At 35.3% G+C, this 24,067-nt stretch overlaps 4 protein-coding genes across 6 annotated transcripts in view; 2 read left to right on the forward strand and 2 right to left on the reverse strand.

Moving 5' to 3' along the window:
• Positions 1-1,698: 1,698 nt before the first annotated feature.
• LOC110370553 (uncharacterized) lies at positions 1,699-8,950 on the forward strand. Its single transcript, XM_021326405.3, has 9 exons — positions 1,699-1,969; positions 2,260-2,384; positions 2,464-2,747; positions 2,833-2,952; positions 3,352-3,567; positions 4,773-4,987; positions 6,733-6,959; positions 7,496-7,662; positions 8,338-8,950. The coding sequence occupies exons 1-9, from the start codon at positions 1,773-1,775 to the stop codon at positions 8,812-8,814; spliced, it is 2,028 nt and encodes a 675-aa protein (XP_021182080.3). The 5' UTR covers positions 1,699-1,772; the 3' UTR covers positions 8,815-8,950.
• A 51-nt stretch (positions 8,951-9,001) lies between these two features.
• Positions 9,002-13,131, reverse strand: LOC110370554 (ras-related protein Rab-43). Its single transcript, XM_021326406.3, has 4 exons — positions 12,832-13,131; positions 12,669-12,753; positions 11,992-12,248; positions 9,002-10,709 (listed from the first exon to the last, which is right to left on the reverse strand). The coding sequence occupies exons 1-4, from the start codon at positions 13,039-13,041 to the stop codon at positions 10,608-10,610; spliced, it is 654 nt and encodes a 217-aa protein (XP_021182081.2). The 5' UTR covers positions 13,042-13,131; the 3' UTR covers positions 9,002-10,607.
• A 164-nt stretch (positions 13,132-13,295) lies between these two features.
• Positions 13,296-17,045, forward strand: LOC110370531 (putative GPI-anchor transamidase). The gene is made up of 7 exons (XM_064038177.1): positions 13,296-13,489; positions 13,574-13,852; positions 14,150-14,358; positions 14,737-14,854; positions 15,105-15,215; positions 15,505-15,680; positions 16,646-17,045. The coding sequence occupies exons 1-7, from the start codon at positions 13,415-13,417 to the stop codon at positions 16,725-16,727; spliced, it is 1,050 nt and encodes a 349-aa protein (XP_063894247.1). The 5' UTR covers positions 13,296-13,414; the 3' UTR covers positions 16,728-17,045.
• The window catches only part of LOC110370529 (carbohydrate sulfotransferase 11), a 59,803-nt gene continuing 52,615 nt past the window's right edge, over positions 16,880-24,067 (reverse strand). For all 3 annotated transcript variants that reach the window (XM_021326368.3, XM_021326367.3, XM_021326369.3), the window contains 5 exons: positions 21,582-21,769; positions 20,890-21,187; positions 20,632-20,805; positions 19,935-20,092; positions 16,880-19,782 (listed from right to left, as the gene is read on the reverse strand). In XM_021326368.3, coding sequence (XP_021182043.1) covers positions 19,698-19,782; positions 19,935-20,092; positions 20,632-20,805; positions 20,890-21,187; positions 21,582-21,769 — 903 coding nt within the window. In that variant the 3' untranslated portion in view covers positions 16,880-19,697. The remainder of the gene's footprint in view (positions 19,783-19,934; positions 20,093-20,631; positions 20,806-20,889; positions 21,188-21,581; positions 21,770-24,067) is intronic.

Genomic DNA, 24,067 nt, shown 5'->3' on the forward strand with positions numbered 1-24,067 from the left:
TGTACACACAACCATGCTGCAATATTTCAAAACATTTGTAATAATTTGCATCTCCCAGAAATTCAGAAAATATATATTTTTTCTCCTTATACCAACCTATAAAGAATGCGGGCTTTACTAGTTTCAAGAAGCATTATATTTATAAATCGAGCCTTTCACTAATTTGTCCTACCTTTCATTAAGTTCTCTCAAGATGGGGTTTTCCTCATTCACTTAGACAAGGCCCTAATGCGTAGTGCAGCGATCTTGATAAGGGACCTATTAGGTGCACATGTAAAGGGGATGTGTTACTGCGAGAACCTGCTTTACAAGCCGTAGAGATGAAGAATGTGCGCCATTTCTACGTTCCAAATATTCAAATGTTTGATCTGGGAAACTATGAGAAATTCTTACAATAACGCTACTTATTTGTAAGGAGCTGCCGTTTTGCTTTATTTTCGGTATTTCCCGGTCAACAAAAGTTGCTAAATATAGGTATAGTGTTTTCCATTCGACAATTATCTTTTTTGATAATGGATAACAACTACTTAAATATAACAAAGATTTAATAAAATAAATAGCAAAACGATACATTCAGGTCCGGAAGGAGGGATTCGAGAACTTTCCTGGCATGTGGTATAGGGCGCTGACAGTAAACTGACAATCAAAATATGAAAAGCTCTACTTACTGTAGTACTATGAAATCTCTGGCGTAAAAAGGCGCACTGATGTTTAGCGTATGGAACTTAACGTCTCGATCGTATAATTGGCAGAATGGCTGCGTAAGCGCAAAGTTGCTCACCCTGATCTGTCGGATAGGCTTTGCAGAAGTCGGTTTGCACATCTCTCATATTATCAGATGATCCTTATTGAACATGCATGCTTTGTGTCTAGGTATCAGGAAAAAGGTTACTTAGGACTTAGGTAAACATTTTTTGATTTCATGACTCAGAAGTCTAGGTTTGTCGGTTTGATTCCCAATTCAGTTATTTTAAACTACTATTATATTTTCTACATTGAAAGGACAATCTTCTCTTGACTCTGCGACCGTGGTGGAATATTTATAAATACCGTGTCGTCACTTTTAATATGCCAAAAATAGGTTTGATATTTACAAACTAATACAGAGGTAATTCCCTTATCTGTATAGCAGTAATAAAAAGCCACTCACTCAATTTGTTCGAGTTTGCAAAAAAATGTAGCGGCTGGTCGATAGCGGGACGGGCGTATGTTGATGCAATAACGACAGCAGATTAACACAATAATAAAATAGAAAAACATTGCGTACGCGAATGAAGAATACCAAACTGGTTCCCAAATGTGACCAAATTTGGCAAGGAGCCTCGGGCAGCATTTACTTCACCTGTTTTTACCGTTATAATGCATCGGCCTCCCCCTAAAATATGGCAACCTAAAAGCCTACATTTATTTTGATAACTTTCTCAAAATTGCCATCCGTAAAGTACAATGCTGTTGAAGAGGATCCATGGTATTTATGTTCCGTTTTATTGCGATACTAAAGAACCCAAGCCCCGAGCGCCCTCCACCGGTTTCGATTTCGCACGAAATCTTTTGCATGACATCGAATTTATTTTGTCTGAAACACGATAAACATAAATAAGTTTTCGAAAATAATCGCATTTATCTTATCTAAGGTGTAGGTTTAATCAATTTCGAATCTAAAATATGGAAGATAACTACATAATTACCGGGGTATCTGATAATGATTGATACAATTATCAAAGTTTAATTATCAGTATTTCTTTGAATGTTGAAGTGTCAAGTATATAATTATGGCAGAGAAGGTGAAAAGACCGCCGTTTTTTACCCTAAAACGTTGGCAAAGCACGAAGGAGAGTGGTTTAAAGGCTCTAACGCCCACGCCACCGCCTAACTCACAGCCTCAGGAGAACCCCCACATGTTCAGGTCACATACTCCGCCAGTGGTATCGAGGGCAGCAAGTTTAATTCCAGATTCAAAACCTAGAAAGTAAGTACTACTTGTATGTGGTAGACGTTAATTATATTCATCGATCTTATTACGTCTTGTCGTTGGTCTAGCGGAATGTTGTTATTGTCCGCTAAGTAGGTGATGTTGCCTTTTATATGACTGCAAATTATAACACAAAAACAAATTGTTGTGAATTACAACGTTAACTCATTCATTAGCTCTCCAAAACCACTAAGGCCAGTCCATAAAAATAACAAGACCAATCGTTTCATTATCCGCGTCTTTACTTTTATCGTGCAAAAATAATGCGATCCGATGATCACGAACAGGTTATCAGCTGGCGGCATCAAAGAACTGATACAATGCGCACTGTGCCTCGAAGTACTGCACAATCCAAAGATGTTACCGTGTCAGCACACTTTCTGCACGGCATGCCTGTCTGTCTACATCGCCGGTTCGTAACTAATTGCACACCTGATTGAATATAACCATGTATGACATATATGACAGATGGCAATTGTTTCCCTTTTCAGATTTAATCATATTCGATTGCCCCATATGCAGGACAAGGGTTCAAGTCCTCGGCCCCAATTTTGTGGACAGCTTGCCGTCTAATCTGTATATTGATTCGTTGCTGCAGTTGGTAGGGATTCAGAATATCGTGTCTGAATCTAAGAACTCAGGGACGCCACCGACCACTCCAATTATTACCACTCCTCCACAGAACACAGATATGTTTGCTGCTGGAAGTAGATGTGTGCACTGTAAGAGCATGTGCGATAATGCCGAAATCACACAATGCGATCATTGCAAACTGGTAAATAAATATAAATCACTTCTAGCATGTTATGTGATGTTACTTCTGTGTATAATTTGATTTACTTACAAAGGACTATTTTTAGAAATTCTGCAAAGTTTGTTGGTTACAACATTTGGATGATATGCGGATCCAACTAAAATCTATTGTGAAACAGCTGGACACAGCTGCCAGTCATCTCGAACACAAAATTGAGCATTATAAGGTACGTGCCTCGAATGTTTCATTCAGCAAACACACATTATTTTCTACATTTCGCAAAATAAGGATAACTTCTCGGAAAAACATACGCTGGTATTCACAGTTGGTATTTCTCTGTAGGTAATAAAATTCCCTTAACGTGTTGTTGTCTGCAATGGTGTCAAGCGATTATCTACGTGAAATCAATCTTTAAAATGATTCTGGGAACAATACTATTAAATTGCTGGCTCTCAGAACATACGTACTTTTAGATCTTTTTAATATAAACTTTTATAGCATACCCGGGATTAGCCGACGGTAGGTAGATCATAGTTCTGTGTTTTAAGGAAGTAATTTTTGTTAAAAGTAATTTTCTATGCCTGAGTTTTACCTAAGTTTAAGTTTTTAAAATACTTTTTTACAGGATCGCTGCGATCGAATAGCTGAACAAATCAGAATAGCTGCGGACGAGAAAATCGCAGCTATTTTCCAAGCTAAAGACGGAATGCTCATGGAAGCAGCCAATTTGCAGAAATCTTCAGAAATGTCCGCATTGGCGCTGCAAGCCTCGTTGGACGAGGCCAGGGCAGTTGCAATAAGGGCTATGGAATCAAGTGGCTCTTCTAATGATAACGAAAGGGTAAGATCTTATATTTTTATTTATTTATTGATTTTACCACAAGATACATACAACTATTACTACAGGGGAACCTGATGTAATAGTGTACCTATTGACGATTTTTGCACTTAGTCTATTACATATTTCTTGTGGTACGTAGATAGCCATAAAGGACGTGAATAAATGATGTGTTCGCATACTTACGATGAAGTTTAGGTTCTGATACTTTACCTAATCTAAGTAACATCCCATCAAAAATTATATTGCAGGCTTTAATCTTTCCAACCGGTTTGCAATTTACATTTACGATGATTATCTTGCTAAATGCTAAGTAATTGACTAACCTTTACAGAAAGGGAATACTCCTATAAACTTTAATTTTATGGGAAAACGGTATTTGCACTATTCGCATGGTTGTTAGTAAATATTGGGGTCTTAAAGTACCTAAATAATAATTCATAGACAGTAAATACAAAGGGACACATTAGTGTCTGATTTCTCGCATTCTGTTTTAAAGTTTTTGCTTGAAAGACTAACAAATATACGTAACCATACTTATTAGTTTTTTTAAATATTTTTTTTTAATCTTCTTAAGCCTCGTACTCGACCGTACTTAAAATTGTGGTCATTCGCCTACGCAATAAATTAAGTATTACATCCATTCCTGTTATTCGGCATTAGGTACACCTTATCGTACTAATTAAATCACAATAAATGATTCACTTGACTGATTAAAATGTAAATAGCAAATTATGTGCGATAAAATATTATCAAATTGTTACAAGAACCATTTTCAGGGGCTTTTTCAGTTTTGGAAGAACCTTATTTTAAAGCAATCTGTAGATGATCTACTGATATCATTGAAAAAGTATATTTTGAGGTCGTATTTATTTATCGAAGTGTACCCAATAAACAAACTGTTCGAATTGTTTAACTGACAAAAAGTAGGTGACTGCAGCTATCGACTAGGTATTTTTCTTATCCCGAATTTATTGCTCAACTCACCCAAACAATTTGCATCATTCAGGTGAGCGCAGAAGCTAGGATTAGGTAGGTATATTACAAAACTGTTTACATTTCTTCGCTACTCTAACTGGTATTAATGGAAATGTTTTTTTAGACCTCCATTTTAAAAATAACTGTAAATTTTTTGATAGACGCAGAAACATTTTAGAGCACTTTTCGGTCTACTTATCGAATAAATCTAACTGTTATTTAATTCGCAGGTGGCAACCTTTATAAATCTCCATCAGAACGCAGTGTCCTTACTAACGGACGTTTCAAAATGGGACACCGAACGTTTTGTGTTCGACAAGGAGAACTTCACTTTGGAAATGGACTCAGCAACACCATTGGACGCGGAATCAGATGATCCAGTTATCGAAAACCCTAAACAGAATGATCCTTTAGAAAGTGAAGAGAGCCTCGTAATGCATTATAGGTGAGTATTTAAAATCAAAATTATCTTTAGTCTAGTCCGATTTAGATTACCACAACGGTATCGAGCTAGGCTCGAGACTCAGTTAATTGAGGAAAATTCGAACACTTCCGCATGGACTAATGTTAGCATGCTCCTATCTGATAAATAGAGATTAGTTACATTTCTAAGAAAGGTAGGTAGAAAGAACGGTAGGTACCTTATTGCGATCCAACGATCGAAATTAAATTTTGCGTAATTTTCATTCCCTTTTTAGTTACTATTAAAATGTAACTGCCCAATTCGCTCTTAAAAGGGATATGAAAATCAATCTTTTGTATAAATGTTTAACAAAAGATTAATTGGAAAGCTATTCATTAAGCCTAACATGTCCACTAAACAAGAAGAGAATTTATAAAACCAGATATAATTTGCAATTGATTGATAAGCCAAGAGTGTTAAATGAGAGTCGCTTAGCGCTCTCTGGTATGAATAAAACAGTTCTAGTCTTTGTAAATGGTTTCCGAAAGAAATGGGTGGTCTTAATCTCAGGTGGTCTGAACATCTCGTTATCCGAATTTGTTAACCGACTTATTTTACTTGCCTGATATAATATACATATATAGTGTTTATGGTGAACCTAATAAAATAAAAATAAAGGTATAATCTTTGTAATACGATGTAATAACTTATTGGAAATGATGTCATTGTGGCTGTCAGTTATTAATTTGGATATATGGGTAGGGCAAAATGGCGCAAAAATATAAAGCATTATTCCCGCCTATTAAGTTAATTTACTTTAACACATAATTAAGTAAACGTAAAAAAGTGAAGTTGCCTTGGTAATTCATTAATGTAAATTGAAATTAAAAGTCAAATTAGAATTCAATTTATTCATGCTCTAAATACATGCAATATTGCTTATATTTGCATATCGGCTTCTTTGTTATGCGAATATTTTATCTGATTGATTAATTTTATATCTAGGTACGGATGATTTTGGTAAGAATTAGCTCAGATTTAAAACGATTTAAATAATGACTGATATTCTTTACTAAAAGCATAAAAACTAGCCTAGGATATGCTAAAACTAAGAATTAGGTACTCACCGCGACCGATGAAAATCTCCTAATACGAAAAATGTGCATGCATTCATCGTAGTTTCGCGTGCAGCAAAGAATTTATCCAACACACTCTGCTGTGTTTGTATATGTAAAATTAATTAAGCTAAAATTCCACTAAAATTACGTTATCTCATTATTGGCGAGTTTTCGTTATTTATTTTGTCTTCATTTTTCAATTACCTACCTAGGTACCTACATAGTTGTTCAGCATACCTAAGTGTTTAGTTTTGGGGGAAATACTCATATCAATCATATCTACGAAAGCATCAAATATCTAAAACGAATCAATTCTTGTATTCACGGTTTTGCTAGACACCATAAAGATAAGTTTTCAGATTTCATATTCAGGAATTACCTACTTACACTCGGCGTTTTAGCCGAGAGAAGTCCACACCTGAACAAATGCTTCCCCCACTTTTCTCGGTTTTCAGCGACTCGCAACCCGGTGCTGGCACTGCACCTTCTAACGCTGCGTCATAATTAGGGCCGTATTCGCCACTCAAGAACTTTCTATCCCTTTGGCCATTTGCGATCTGTGTGTCCTCTTTGCTACTTGCAACTACCTGCACACACTGCCAATATACAATACACATAACATTTTTCTTTAATTATTATCTCTTATAATGTACATACTTAACTCTCCAGATCTCGCAACTTCATCCCCCACTTCGTATGGCGCAAGTCATCACGTCCTTGCGGCATCGGCGTGGCTCCCTGGAGCAACCACCTCTACGTCTGCGGTATGGACAGCCACAGCGTCCTCGTGATGGAACGGGCTCAGGCCAAGATCGTCACCAGGCTGTCTTGTGAAGAGATGCTCTGTCCAGTGCAGATCGCGTTCATGAAGAGCTTGGGAGAGATTTATGTTACCGGTGAGTAAAGTTCGTCGTTAAACTTCAGTGGCGGCTTACAACTTATATACTTCCGCACATGGCATATAGATAGGCGTATGTGGCCATGACTTCTACCTATATCTAGCAATTAAGTTTGCCACTAACTACCCTATGGCTTTTATTCGATATTACCAGTTAAATTAAATGATCCATAAATATTTCGATTGAAGTTAACTCTAATTAGGAAGGTGTTACGTTCCAGGCACTGGGCAAAGGTTTTCTTTTGGACTTTAATCACTAGACTTGCCCGGAGCAATTTGGCATTATCAAGTTTTTATTGCCATAATATAATTACTTCGCGTTGTTGCGTGTAAGTCAGTTGTATCGACAAGGTGAATAGCATAAGTAGCAAAATTTTAGAAGTCTTAGGGCTCTGGTGCCTGAGAATCTCACCCTGTTGAAGACCACCATTTATAGCCAGAAAATAACTAGAGAAAAAATGTATAGACGCCTACCAAGATACCTAACCCAGGCATCTACAAACAGAAACTAATACCTATACATCTACCTTTCAGACAAATGGAAGCATTGCATCCACGTTTTTTCCAAAGACGGCGAGTATCTCCGCGGTATAGGCCAGAAGGGCAGCCGCGTCGGCACGTTCCGTTCCCCCGAAGGCATCGCCACTGACAACGCGACCCAACTCATATACGTCGTCGATACTGGCAACGATAGAGTGCAGGTAATCTTATATTTTTATTTTGAGCTAACTTTGCAGTAATACAGGTTACCTCTACATCAAATTAACAGATTGAGATAGGCTAATTTTATCCTAGTGCGGGAAGTAGGTACTTTTGGAAGCCGGTATAATTGTTGGCGGAAATTAGTTTGGAATAAGCGGTTTTATGTTATCTATCTAGTAATTATCTATTTGTTAGATCTTCCAATGAGACACCTCATTCTGCGCCGTTGGCATTAGTCAGAAAACAATAATCTTTCAATAACAAAAGACTGATTTTGATAATACATATTATAGTTTTTCGAAATACATAACTAACTAATCTAAAGCGGATCTTGACTTATTATAAAGCTAATCCTTTTTATCGCTACCTTGCACTTGTAACTTCGTTGGTGTGTAAAATCATTAACGATAGTCGATAAAAAGATATTAGGTATCAATTTTCCCACAAACCTCCTGAGATCCACAATGATTGTGAATTGTAGGTAATTCTAAAAAAATATATAAGTTTTAAATCCTATGTAGCACTTGTAATCTCGAACAGACATCAATTCTCCAATCTGTAATCCTATTTGGATTATAATATTGGCAAATCCACTATAACAAGGCCACCAATTACCATTCCATAAAACCCCTTATCTGACTACTTTACTAATTCCACTTAAATAACAATTGCAGATAATCCAACCGGATGGTAAATTCGTAGACCAAATCGGCGTCGCGAAGAAACATCAGGCCTCCCTCGCACCTTCAGTTTGGGAGACCAAGGAGATTCTATGCACCGAACTAAATGCACCAACCAGCGTCGCCGTCACCAATGACCGGGTTATAGTCCTCGACAGTGGAAATAGAAGAATTAAAATATATAACAAACAGGATAAGACTAAAATTACGGAGTTTGGATCCATGGGACAAAGGAAAGGCCAGTTCAGACACCCAGAAGTGTTAGCAGTTGACCCAATGGGATACATCCTTGTAGGAGATTCGGGTAACTGCAGGGTCCAGGTGTTCAAACCTTCAGGACAGCTCGTCAGGGTGTTCGGAGGTCTGGGCAGCCAGCCAGGCAAGTTCGGCTGGATATCAGGCATCCACGTCACAAAACAATTGGACATAATCATAAGTGACACTAAAAACCACAGCGTGAACTTTTTTTAACAGATGTATTAAAATTATAACAATTTATTTCAATATCGAACATTATGTCACAATGTAAAATAAATTAATATTATGATTGAGATGATTATAGCACTGAGATAAAGTGTACAAATACAATAAAATTAATCTTATTTAATCAGTTGTTTTAGTTTACAATTTATAAGTAATTTTATGTTATTTTATAAAAAAAAAAATGAATACAAAATTAATTTACAGAGATTCTTATGACACGACTAATAATTTGACGAAAATATAATTTTCTACCTAAATTAAATAAACCACAATAATTTAAAGTGGTAAGTGATAATTAAATTCAACTGATATTTTTAACAGTGTTCTCTCTCTAACTTTAATTCAGTTTATTATGAGATTAAATGGAAAATCGAGACCAGTCTCAGTTTCTAAAAACCAAGACTTTCCTGGAACATTATAAGAGCATGGTTACCTAGTTACCATAATATTGTTGATTAATTTCTAAATACACGATGTTGATTCAAGATCTTTCTTGCATACATTTTTTAAAATGTTATTTATTTGCTTAACTTTTTAAATCAACATCAGTATGAGTATTATTCAATTGCATATTACTGGACGTCACGACTACAATTCCATTAAATTCATACAATTATGAATAATGATAAAATATAGGATAAGTGCTAATAAAATAATATACAAGGTGTAATATGTGCCTACAGTATTTCAGTAAAATGAATTAATCATAATGATTATGAAAAATTAACAAATATTGCAAATATAGTATAGCTTTCTTATAGAAAGCGCCACAAATTGTTTCTTGCAAACATAATTCCAAAATTTGCGTAGGTTACACCCTGTATATTGGTAATTTAATAACATACAACATTTATAGATATATTCTGTGGTCTGGTTACAACATTCAATACTAAGGGTATGGCTCAAATCAGTCCCGAGCAGGTGGTGTTACTATTAATCTACAGTTATTTACAATACCGAAACTGATTTTCGTAAATTTCATAACACTAAAGGAAACCAATGACAAGTCTACTTACATTTTAGATCTTAAAATTATAACTTAAAGCCATATTCATATTATCTATCATAGTCTCAAAAACATATTTTACATAAAACTAATGTATAATTTTAAGAAAAATAAACATTTCATTGCTGAAATAATTTCGTAGATCAATTAATAGTTTTATAATCTCAGAATTTAAACCTAAACGTAGTAAGTAATAATAATACCCATTGATGATAAAACACGATGCTTCTTTCCAAATAAAAATGTGTTTGAAAAGCGAAAACTGGAAATGTCGGTGAGTCACAAATACATTGAAATAATTACAAATAATTTAGCTCACATAGTTATTGCTTTGCTAGTTTAAGGCCATTGTTTTTTTGTATCATAGGCCCATTACAACGCTAAGGCGCTATCTATGATCGCAATAGCGAAATAGCAGCAAAACGACTTATGTAGCAATATTATGTAGTCATCGCGTGAAACAGTCAATGAGCCAAACATTCGAATTACGACGATTATCATGTTGCGGTACATATTAACAGAATTAATATGCAGACAATGTATTCATCCAATGCTGGTACTATACATACGACATTGGCCAGTCTAACATAAAAAAAATATAGTTAAAAACTATCTTTGTGACAAGAAATGAAGTCAAAAGCATAGCTAAAAATCACATGGCAGAAATAAAAATATTAGTCACCTCACACCAATGATTTTGGTGCAAAAAAGCACCATGTAAGGGACACAATGTTTTGCATTTGGTCAATGGTGGTTAGTATTAGGTAAATTAGATCTAAGACGACCGGCATGGTTGACACTTGGTTACCGATTGACTTTCACCGAGGACCACTGAATCTGACTCTGCTGGGGGACCTTCACTGTTGTCGTGTTGTCTCTGGAATTAGAAAAAGGAACTTAGTACACATATAAATTATCATATTTTTTTTATTTACTGCATGTTTCAGCCAGTTTTTTAAACTATGGTGGGAGATTTTTCATTATTTTGTCTGTGTTTGGAATTTCTTTTTATTTGAGGTACACCTGTGCCTGGAGCCATGGGATTAGTCGCACGAGTTTCCGCGGCCATGGCATGGTTTTTGTGCTGCATTCACAAAGCGATCATTTGATAATTTGCCACCAAAAATAGGTACCTATTGCGGGAATCAAATCCGCGACACGCAATGCGTTAAATAATACTGCTAATCATGTCGTCACCGCAAGTTATTATGACCGAGAGACACGTAAATATATCCTTTGGGAAACAAATATCAATACCAGTGACTAATGTACTGCAGTTGTTACATCACCAACTATGTTAGAAACTGTAACAGAAGGTTTGACAAAAGAATTGACAAATTCATAATTATGTACTTCAAGGATAACTGTTGACAAAGCATATAGGAACCCAAAATAGTCATACTACATTGCCAAAGTTCAAACAACAGAAATTCTTAATTTAAAAATTCTATCACACTCAGCAACTTACAAGTCAAGCATGAACCATAACAATAGCAGTTTTAGTTACAAAAACATGAAACTCTATTCAATCATGAAGGTGTTTCCTAACATTGCTTACTGTCCGTGACTTGAAAGAAATAGCTAATACTCCTTTACTAAGTTGCAAATAACAGTAGGTGCAATGATATCTTGATCCTATGAATTTAATGCGTAGGACTGCCAATTAGATGAAAGGATAATATATGTACCTAATATAAAAGGATTTATGCAATTATTTAAAAATTACTCATGATCTTGATCTCATGATGACGTTTCATATCTTGATTGGTAGAGTCAGTACACAATTACTTATTGCAGTAATTACAATAAATAATTATAAGTTTACTGTTTTATTGTCCTATCACTATTTGCAAGTCATGATTTATCTGCAACTTGTATGTTTCTTACAATCTGGCAACTGTCCATTAATTCATTGTTATCTACTTATGCAATTAAATGCTATATTCGCTCCCATCAGCTTCACCAATTAAATCTAGCACTTCTTTCTGAGGGAATTACTTTCCCCCTTGGATATAAAATAGACTGTATTTATTCTGATATTTATAGGCTGTATTATACAAAAATTTCATCAAAATCCAATCATCCGTACTCACACTTAGAAGTTACAAACTAACACACTCAGAAACTTGTTCCTTTAAAATTATAGTGTGATGGTATACCTTTAATTCTGTAGCCAAACTGCGGAATGTATCTTCAACATTAGTGTTGTCCTTTGCAGAGGTTTCCATCACAAACATGATCTCTGGTACGTAACGGCAGAATGACTGCGGTTCATCAGGCTCTACTTCTCTCTGGTCCGTCAAGTCACATTTGTTACCAATGAGTGAGACTATGACATTCGATGAGGTGTACCTTCGTACTTCTTCAATCCATTTTTGTAGGGACAAAAATGTTGACCTTTTTGTGATGTCATATACTGGAAAGGGTAAATGAAGTATAATTAAAATAAAACTGTCTGGCCAAACGGCACTATGAATCACCTCTATGATGTAAAAAGAAAGTACCTATGGTCTTTGCAATTTTTATACTCTGGTATTTTATTCTGCTTATTGTAAGTGCAAATTGCATTCTTTCATTGTAGTATATCAGATTGCAGCTAATCTATATTGGTTTTATCTAAATGCTTTTGTGAATAAATTAGGTACTTATCATGTAATGTTATCAAGTTCAAATAGAACATGATGAAAGTAACCATGAAAATATTGATTACCATGTACAAAATTAGAACATTTTATCCTTCACAATATTGATGGACTCATCCTACAGTTATGAGTCATACTACAGAGTACTCTAACCAGGAAATTTCATATCGTGTGGGCGTACACCGCATACTTACCAATAATTACACCGTTCGCCGAGCGATAGTAACTCTGCGTGATAGTTCTGAAGCGCTCTTGCCCCGCAGTATCCCATATCTGAAGCTGAAAATACCCATGTTTATTGTTTTCTATGTTCTCTTACGACGCACATACACAATTAGATTATATAATAAGACTAACCTTGACTTTCTTCCCATCCACTATCAATGTTTTCATTGAAAAGTCTACGCCTATTGTATTTCCGTGCCTTTCTATGAAATTACCAGATTTCAACCGTTGCACAATGCATGTTTTTCCGGTTCCACAGTCACCAATGAGCACTATTTTAAATAAATAGTCAAATTGCTCGTCCGGTACGCTCATTAATGTGGTGGGATTGCGGCTGCTCATGATTTAAATTTAATTAAATGCTCAATAAAGCTTTATGTTTACCTTGTTTACTTGACTTTTAAATTGACAGCCATTTTCTATTTTGACGTTTTACTTTTTTAATTTTTATTTCAGTTAGAACACTGGCTTTCGGCTTAATGGATTTTTCTTTGTCAGTAAGAATACCGCGAATTTCATTTATAGCGAAAAAACTATGGTTGTTTATGGTATTTTCCAGCAGTTCTGCCAACACAACAACATAAAAAGACGGTGACAGTCGTGACAGATGACAGCAGAGATAAATAAAAATATTGCTGTGTGAAAATGAAGTAGAGACTATAATTTTCCTCGTTGAACAATTTTAGAATTAAAACGGATAAGAAAGTAGTACAAAATGTATCCAAGTCATAGAATATCATGTGCACTATTTGCTATCGCGACCTTCTTATCAGTAACCTATGGAATAGAGGTATGAGAGCTGACAAAACAATACAATTTATTCTATTGTTAGTAAGTCACGAACTTTATCTTTATCTCTATTAATTACTTACAGATACCAGAACAATTCCAGAAGTCAAACCACTCTAACAACTGGGCCGTCTTAGTGGACACTTCGAGGTTTTGGTTCAACTATCGTCATGTGGCTAACGTGTTATCTATTTACCGGAGTGTTAAGCGGTTGGGCATACCGGACAGTCAGATTATCCTGATGATATCCGACGATATGGCGTGTAACCCCAGGAACCCGCGTCCTGCGACCATATTCAACAATGCTCATGAACAAATCAATGTGTACGGTGATGATGTAGAAGTGGACTATAGGGGTTATGAGGTAATTTGAATGAGTCTTAAGTACTCTTGATTGTAGGACTTAATTGCCCGCTTTGATATCTGAATAACCAATTAAACTATAGTAGACTTCAAATTCTTAATGACAGCATAAATATTCCAGCAATAAAAGTATATTTTTGCTCTAAAATTTGAAATATTGTCCTCTGAACCAAAACTGATGGAATTGACATAATGAAAGAGGAATTAAGGAACCCAACCTTACCAAATCAAAGTGTTCAATAATTGACGTATCTAGAATATATTGTTGAGTGACCTTATCTACTTCAATAATTTACAGGTCTCAGTAGAAAACTTTGTGCGTCTACTAACTGGTAGAGTACCTCCCGACACTCCTCGATCAAAGAGGCTGCTAACTGATGAAGGCAGCAACATACTGATCTACCTCACAGGGCACGGTGGTGATGGCTTCCTCAAGTTCCAGGATTCAGAGGAAATCACCAGCCAAGAGTTAGCTGATGCTCTTGAACAAATGTGGGAGAAGAGAAGGTACAGTTTTTATATTTTTTTATCTACATAACATTTTCCATTAGGGAACAAAATGCAGATTACATTTTTTATATTGATTACTTACTTGAGATCTAAGATTGCTCCGGGGCTGCGGGTTGTTCAAAAGAGATACCGCGGCCCTGGTACATAAAAGGCCCACAACGGAACACAACGTTTTTTAGTCAGTAAGAGTCTGACACTCCCTCACCGCTGCTAACCCACAGCGGGAGGGGTCATTTGATGATTTTTAACGTTTCAAAAAAAAAGACCTAGGATTGCTATTCAGGATTTTTAAAAACATGAACAATATCCTCACATTTTCATAACTAAACTCAAATTAAGTAATAGCACGTTGCATATTTTTCCATGTATTTTCAGGTACAATGAGATATTCTTCATAATAGACACCTGTCAAGCTTCATCAATGTATGAGAAGTTCTATTCTCCTAACATATTGGCGACTGCTTCAAGTTTAGTGGGAGAAGATTCTCTCTCTGTAAGTATTAGTTTATATAGATCTTTTTTATTTTCAGTGTTTGTTAGTTTATGACTACATATATATAAATATTTTGTGGTAACAGAGTGTTGAGTATATTAGCACTTCTAATGCTTATTCTAAGCCAAATTGATACATTTACTGCTACTCAACAAGGATCACTCTCAAATCCTTATTTTCTTTTATTTTATAACTAGAATAAGAATTTCTCTTGTATAACTAATAATTCATATGTTATTTTTATTTGCAGCACCATGTGGACTCAGCTATAGGCGTCTACATCATTGACAGGTACACATACTATGTGCTTGAGTTCTTGGAAAACGTTCACCCTAACAGCAAGAGGACCATGTCAGAATTTGTAAGTAATTTTTAGTTAAATATCTGACAAAGGAAGAACTCTACTAGTTCAATAAACTGTTGCCTATTTCATTTCTCTGTTAGAATAACCTTCATTTTATTCCATAAATGGAAGAGATTTCTTAAGAAATAAGCATTACCTTTGTAAATTCTTTCTTTCCTGTCATCTTTCTCTATTATGTGTGTGTACAAAAATTTGTAAATAAATAAAATAAATAAATATAAATAAATAGTTCCACAAAATAAGTAATTAATTACTAAATACTTAACCTCATTTCACCTCCTTGCAGTTGGCAGTATGTCCAAAAAGCGCGTGCCTATCAACAGTAGGGGTGCGTCGTGACTTGTTCAAGCGCGACCCCGACAAGGTGCCCATCACCGACTTCTTTGGGTCCGTGCGACCGGTGATCATCACTACAGACCCTATCAATATATTGGACACTCCTAAAAGGAAGAGGAAGTCTGAGTAAGTAGTATACTAATCTATATATACAACATGTAACGTAATTAACGCACACCCTCAAACACCCCAATTAGAATATTATGTTATAATCATAATATATACACTGAATTTTTAATTGAACATGTATATGTATGCATTTTTATTTACTAAATTAGTTATACCAATTCTTGGAGAACTTTTTGGTCATACTACTACGCACGCAAATATTGCGCCGCGCGCCGCTCGACTCGACACAACATAACGAAACTACGGAAAAAGCCGACAATACATACACGAAGTCTTATTACTTTGAGTTACGGTCTATTTGAATTTGTTTTGACTGTACAGGGTTAATATGGCAATAATTTCCGTAGTTTTAATTATTTTTGGGATAAAAAATTACCTATATTAAAAATGATATAAATCGATTCAGTAAACGATTCTGAACAAACTAATTTCAGGATGTGCGTTAATTAAGTTACATGTTGTATAAAAGAAAGTCGTGTTAGTTACTCCACTTATAACTCAAGAACGGCTGAACCGATTTAGCTGAAAACTGGCAGGGAGGTAGTTTAGGGCCAGGAAAAGGACATAGGATAGTTTTTATTACAAAAAAATAAAAATAAAAAATACAATTTATTCCGGACATACAGCGCCATCTATTGTTCAAACCAAAAATCTGCCGGATGCCACTATTCCACGCGAACGAAGTCGCGGGCAAAAGCTAGTAATATTATAAAGAGAATATGTTTCATTGTTTATTTTGCAGTGAAAGATCTGAAACTACTAAACCAATTTAGAAAAAATATTTCACGGTTGGCAGCTATTGATTAAAATTTAATCTAGAGCTAGTAGAAGAGCCCTTCTATTAATTTAATAAGATCATCATCTTTTCTGATCACACTTAAAATTTATATCTGAAAATGTCAATCTCATTTTGGTTGGTATAGTTCTATGTATGAATTAAAAAATGTTATCCTTTATTTCAGGAACAAAACCAAAGTGCCAGTGAAGCGAGAATATCTACCTCAGTTCCCAATGCATCTAGTCCCCAACACGAGAGCCGACTAGCTATGTCAGTATTGTTATACTAATTTATGATAATAAAATAATGGTAAGAAAAAATATTTTATTTTTCTCCGCTAGATCCAATCTGTAATACCTACTTAACTTTTTAAAATGGTGTTGATGCTCGAAAAGGGTGGTTGAATAAAACAACAAAATTATTAAATAGTCAATTTTATTTTTCTATAAGTACTAAGAATAATTCTTTCAACATTATTATAAACACAACCGACTCAGTTACCGTTGGAATCTATAACGCTTTACGTTTTTATTAGTAACGATTGTGCATGCATTCGAATCTCACATACAGATATGAGATCAAAACTATAGGACTATAGCACCTTTACAGTTACTTTCATAGGCCATTACTTTTTGGTCTAATTCATTCCGTATTAACTATGTATGTATCACTAAACCTCACTAAGAAAATTATTTGTAGAGTTACTTCGTGGAAAAGGTTTTATGTAAGCGTATTCAACGCTAAGTAAATTAGAGTTAGCTACGACTAGGGCTGCCATCCGTCCGGGTTTCCCCGGATTTGTCCTCGTTTTGACCCCGTCCGGGGGACGTCCGGGCGGGTTTTCAAAAAGCGTCCGGGGAAAACCCGGACACTTTTCATGTAAGAAAGCACCTAACTGTATTTCCGTATTTATCGGCATTATGATACAAAACACTAACCTCATTCGGTGTAAGAGTACCCGTCCGGGGAAAAAATGCGATTTACGTCAAATGTCCGGGTTTTTTTTAATCTTTGTCCGGGTTTGGCGAAATTCGAGATGGCAGCCCTAGCTACGACTAGTGAATTTATTTCTACAAAAAAAGATAAATAGGTTTTATTGTTACTGGCAACATTGATAGTGATGTTGTTAAGTGTAGCAACTTTTTTGCCTGCCGTTTAAAAAATATTCTGAAGCTTTTTGTGAAGAAATCAGCAATCTAAATTAATATCGGTTTATGATTATAAGATTTTTGTAGATTAATTGAGAAAACAATTTATTTTGTAGGTTCGGATAAAAGGCAGCATTCGATGTCAAACCGACGCGTTCATGAATATATTCATTAAACCAGAGAACTATCTAATTATTTATCATAGTCTACTTAAATGACCATGACCGAATTGCTAAGTTATTAGAAGTCAGCTATGGTAACTGGGGAATTAGTGTGTGTGAGAAATTACAATAATGAACTTTGAATACTATAGTTAGATACAGATACAATCAAGTGCTTATTGAAGGTAACAAATCCATTATACGCTGGACAGGATTATTCTAAATACAAGTTCTTTACAAACCAAAATAAACTCTATTACACTATAACTTTATTAGTTTTTTGTTACAAACGATATGCAATTGACTGTACCTACATTTTGTAATACAACAACTTTAATTTAAAACTGAAAGAAAATCAATTCGCATTTATTCGTACTAATTTACCAATCGTTTGTACTTAATCATATAAATATTCCTATAACTAAATAAATTGTTAGGAATAAAAAAAGGAATCCTAGCAATTTATTTATAGGTGGCTATTAAAATTAGTCAAGGACATAGGATCTCTTTTATTGGTGTGATTCGTTAAGTTACATTGTTTATGGACTTACCATAGACACTTATACTAAGTTTTCAGGTTATTGAATTTGAAATATCAATGGCATTTGGCAATAAATATTTTGGAATATGCAGTGAATATTTAAAACAAACAAAAAAATAAAAACACACAAAATTATTTAAGTAACTTAGATGAAATAGGTACTAAATGGACCTTTATAATATAATGCAGGTTTTAACAGAAGTTATCAAAAACAATTCTTAATATGAATGATAGTAAATATTGGTGGACTTAATTACTTGGGTACTTAATTATATTTTTAAGTTATTCGAGTGTGTATTATTTACCTAGGTATTAACATTTTAACATAAAGTATATTGTTAACAATGAATAAATTCAATTGAAATACCTACTTAAATCAACATGGCATATTGTAAGATGTATCTAATGAATAAAATATAACTGATTATTAAAAATTACAATATTTAAAAACCATTGATCATGCTTTTATGCACACAACAGATAATAAAAGTCTGTTCCGTCCTCTGTTTTTGATTTTAATACTTATTAACAAATTAATGATCTCAACAACAAAATTAAACCTCAAAACTCTTTGATTCAAATTATCACATTTTTTTATTTATTTACGTATAAAATGCAACGGTAGGTAACAATTATTAAGGTAGTTCCTAAATCTAAAAAGGCCATCTTGGCTCTTTGCCTCTTAAAAATAAAATAAGGTGCAAAGGAAACAAGCGAGCCTGGTTTAAACTTTAAATGCCATAACTAAACCTACTTAGTGACTTCGTATATCAATACATAGGTTACCTACAATATTTCCATATTTCTATAATGGAAGCACTAAGGAATTTTGTTCGCGTTATAAAACTAAAACATTATTTACATTTGTCCTATGCGTCGATAACAACTAAATTAGCTAATTACTTCTACGTATAATTTTGATTAGCTCAACAGTTCGTAATTTTTGTTATCTTAACACTTACACTTTAACAGGGTGATTGATGAGGCGCCGTAAGATAAAACAAATGATTGATACTGAACCCGTTAACAGTTTCCAGTTTGTTTTATCTTTAACATTTATATCAATTTTCTCATTCTCTCAGGCGTAGCAGTGTACGAAAACAGAAAACTGCGTTTTGATAGTTAAAAAATCTAGGTTTCTATTCTAAAGTGCAGAACAGAAACTACGAAACGCCGTATCACAAAATATATATTTGCAGCGATAACAAATTTGAGAATTGACGCGTGGGGTGTACCCTTGGTGGATCAATATTACGTCCATCAATCATTTTGTGTTACGATCAGTCTTACCAGCCATTGATGAATAAACTTTATTCATCAGCCTTCGATGCCTTGCTGCGTTAATGATAAATTATCTTGAAGCGTTCAAACCGACCGACAGACACTTCATCCGTGGTTGCTTTCTTTATCTCCTTGGTTTATCATCTCGTAGTAGTTGTCTATGGTGTAGTCGAATAATTGGAAGTCATATCTGAAAAGTAACATTGAATTATTTTAATGAGGCAATCAAATTGGGCTACCTATTTGGCATTTATCTGTACCTCAGAGTTTAAGTTGTTAATAATTAGTTTCACTTAAGTGCCCAATTCTTTAATTTGAGAAGAAAAAACAGAAGTTTCTTACTTGTATAAATCATAAAGGCCGTCGAGCTGCCGCCTCGTGAGACGCGAGTATAGATGGTTGATATTATGCAGCGTGTTGGTCCCCTTCCCGCTGTTGCGCCATTCAGGCTTCACGATGTCTTGGAGGTGAGCCAACTGGATCAGGAACCGTTGGTCTTCCTGCCACAGACAAATGAGAAAATTCAACGCCAAGAAAAATAACTCAACAAAAAGAAAAATGCTTTTTGTTTGGCAAAGATTTCAAAGCAGGGTGATTCATCTACGACGTTGAAGGTTTCTATGCTAGAGTCCGCTATTAAAATGGAATTGGAAATGCTAAGCCGAACGGATGTGAAACCGCATTGGCAAAAGCGTGCGGTCGGGATCCAGTCATTATTTATCATTCCACTGTTGACCGCTGCCCGGTTGCCCATTTCACGCTCACTTAAAACTTTGCCTTGTGGGATGAATTGGATCGAAAAAATGTTCAATGCACCATTAAAATAGTATTCGCTTCATCAGTTTGCTGGAACGTTTTTCAAATTGATGCAGGCTGCATGCCAAATGTACCTAATGAAAGTATTCAAATGAGTGACTCTATCGAATTTTATACAACAAGAGGATAAATTGTTTTTGTTCCGACAGGATAATCTGGCAGTGATTAATTACTCTTTAAAGTTATGTACCTAAATTAAAATCAATATTATATGTATACTTACATCCAGTGTCTCAAACTTAAGGATAACATCGAAATTGAACTTGCACGGCGTGCAGAATGTCGTGTAGGGTGTCCAGTGCATGTCGAGAGAACGTTTCGCTTTCGCCTCGTCCAGTACGTACGACACGAACTCTTCAAACACCGGGTACTTCTCCGTGCGGCTCTTGTCTGATTGCTACAAAGATAATATCAATAGATTCAACAGTTCAAGGAAAAGTTAGTATATCTACTAAAGCTATCTATATAGAATTTGTTGTACCTTTCTATATTTCTTGATGATCCTATGACCCATTTTGTCATGGAAGGACTTAGGCCACGCGTGCACAATTTTGTCGTTGTAGGCTGACGCTAATCTTTCCAGCGGGTGTCTGACAATGAGGAACGTTATCGAGTCCCCTTGGGCCTTCTTAATCATTTCTGTGGTGGGCCTCGCGTATTTCCTTCTTGCCAATTGCAGTGGTACTTCTTTTGTTTTGTCTAAGAAGGCTGCAGTGTAGTTTGCCATCAGGTTGAAGTTGTACATCCATGATGTTGATGCCGCTTTGAATATGTTGCACCTGTAAAGAAAATCTGGTTAGTTCGTACTGGCTATTTGCCCGATGTTTTGTAATAATGCAAAACAGCTTAGACACACGCAAAGGCCGAATTCTCAAAACCCATCAAATTAATTATGCACCTTTGGCTAAGTGAATGAGCTTGAATAATCACTTTAGATGGCTCTACGCTTGGGCATGGCACGGAAACAATAAACTTTATTAGTAGTCAGAGTCAGGAGTCATAAAGAGGCTTGAACTAAAGCCACTCCTGATAACTAATCCTTGATTATCATAAACTACCTTTCTTATTAACTAGTGGCTGTTATTGGATAGGTTCCTACTCAATGTACTTGAGCAAATAAAGTAGGGACATTTGGGCTAAATACGTGTTACCTATTAAAAGAAAATCTCTTACCATATAACATGGTACTGCCTATTAATGAGGAACTCCCAGGCATTAGACTTGTGACTGGAGGTGTCCAGTCCGAGCTTGCTGCACTGAGTCTTCAGGAACTCCCGTCGATCGTCCATTCGAGAGTTCACCTCCATGAACTTTTCCCGTGTCAGGAGCCCGTCATTCCGGGACCCGTTCTCGAATACATACTAGAACAAAAGGTTGCAATTAATTTCAAGTAAAGACTGGAATTTTCATTGTAATTTTATTTTAGTATTTCCAAGCTTACTCATTAATTAAAATTTATCACAATTAAATGATGCATTTGTTTAATGAGGACTATCTGTTAATGCAGATTGCCACGTTACCAAAAAAGTCCATAGTCTTAAGTGTTCCCTATTGCAATAAAAGTTCTCCAGGATATAATAGCATATTCCGTGTCACATAGCGGTTGAGGAAAGCGATGGAAACCAGGCCAGGAGCACGGGGTAATCTAGAAAAACATGCTGCATTTGTAACTGTCAACCCTTCCGCGTTTGATGGCGCCGTTTAAATATTCAATTTACAGGTTTTTCTTGACTGTGAGTTATATCTAAACGGAGTATTTTCGAAAGAATTGCACATGGTAAGGCAGTGAATACATTTGCGTTATTTTCTATTTAAAGGAAGGTTACTTATTTAGGTATATGTAATTCCTTAAAATAACCGTGAGACTATCTTTGTGTTTGCAAAATTCTTCTAAGTAAACCTAAGTAATCGTACTAAAGAGCTTCAGTTGACTTAAGTTGATACCTATTCAAACAGAAATAACGCAGACTCAAATCGTTTCAAAACAATATCATTATTCTTAAAAGACAAGATAATTTATTGATCATTTACAGACAGCTTTAAACAGACGTTTGTCGCTCCGCTATCTCGCAAGTCAATCTCCAATGTAATTGAATTGAATCTCAACAAGAATGCAGAAGCTTAATGAAAAATCTACGCTCACTCAATAAATCTCGTTGATAGAATGATAGCATAATAACAAATATCTTCAAGATATAATTTTAAGCTCGAAAGCGATGTTGGCTGAAGTGCAGGATTCATTAAATGCGAATTCTGCCTTAATTAAAGACCGTGAACCAAGACATTCCTTGACGGATGCTTCATTAAAGAAATATCTCGGAGCGAGCGCTCTCAAGCCTTTTATTTTATTAAGATTTAACTCCCTTTGATGAAACGTTTATTTGGACTTACTATCAGAAATAGTGAGGATGTTTTCTTAAGCTGTGATGAATTTATTTACAGGTTAGTTCTGGTTCTATTTACGATCTTAGTTTATGAAGCGCAATTGTAGAACCAGTAATCGAAAATGTTAATAGGAATCGGTAGGAGGTGATTCTATTTTTAATTGAAACTAATCGATGACGCTAAAGCAGTGGTTCTTAACCTTTTTGACATGAGGGACCACTTTAACAAAGTTTGTCTTGCCGGGGACCACCTCATCGGTTTACCTAAATTAGCACTCATTTATTTATTATTTATCAAAAAAAAACTGATTTTTTGGGTCAGCTCTACTGAAAGCTAAACACATGTTGGCAGTTGTGTAGGTATAAGGAAAGCAAATGCAAATAAAGAAAAACTTGCCTACGTATGTAGTTTCTAAATGCGCGAGCGAAGCGAGCGCGAAATTTTTATTGGACTTACAAAAACTCAACTATTACGTAAAATTTTGCCCAAACGTACTTAACGTTTTGTTTGTTGACAAATGCCAAAACGAGGAAATATAGTTTCTGAATACGCGAGCGAAGCGAGCGCGAAATTTGTATCGGAATTCAACCAAATATTACGTAAAATGTAGCCCAAACGTACTTAATTTTTGTTTGTTGACAAATGCAAAAATAAGGGCATACAGTTTCTCAATACGCGTGCGAAGCAAGCGCGAAATTTTAATTATTTTTTAAGACTCAAAACCAAAATTACGTAAGATGTAGTTCAAACATACATTTTCATGAATGGGGGGACTAGGTACGACACACCCGATACCTATAAGTCCATGCGAAAACCCCCGCTCGCAATTATAAGTCGATAAAAATTATAAGTTAGATAAGGTATAGCAACGTCGCGAAGCTAAGCTTCGCGGACCACTTGGAGTGCCTCCAGGGACCACCAGTGGTCCGCGGACCACCGGTTAAGAACCACTGCGCTAAAGGATGCGAAAAAAACTAAGCCGGCATTTCTGCAAATATTTTCGACGGATGACTGACATTTCACACAACACATTAACAGATGATTTATTTATACACAGTTAAGATTTATGGTTGTTTATAATTAGTCAGTATTCAATATTTATTACGGAGATGTGAAAAAGCAAAACAGAATATGTGGCTACATTTGTTAAGCTGCGATAAAATATTCACGTCATTATTTGCAGGTTACATGTACTACTCGTATACATGTAGGCACGTCTATCAAGCTTAAGAACTTTAAGTAGCGTGTTTGTAGAGGAAAACTGAGCTCGTAAA

The sequence above is a fragment of the Helicoverpa armigera genome, chromosome 15, assembly GCF_030705265.1.
Source record: "Helicoverpa armigera isolate CAAS_96S chromosome 15, ASM3070526v1, whole genome shotgun sequence".
Taxonomy (NCBI): domain Eukaryota; kingdom Metazoa; phylum Arthropoda; class Insecta; order Lepidoptera; family Noctuidae; genus Helicoverpa; species Helicoverpa armigera.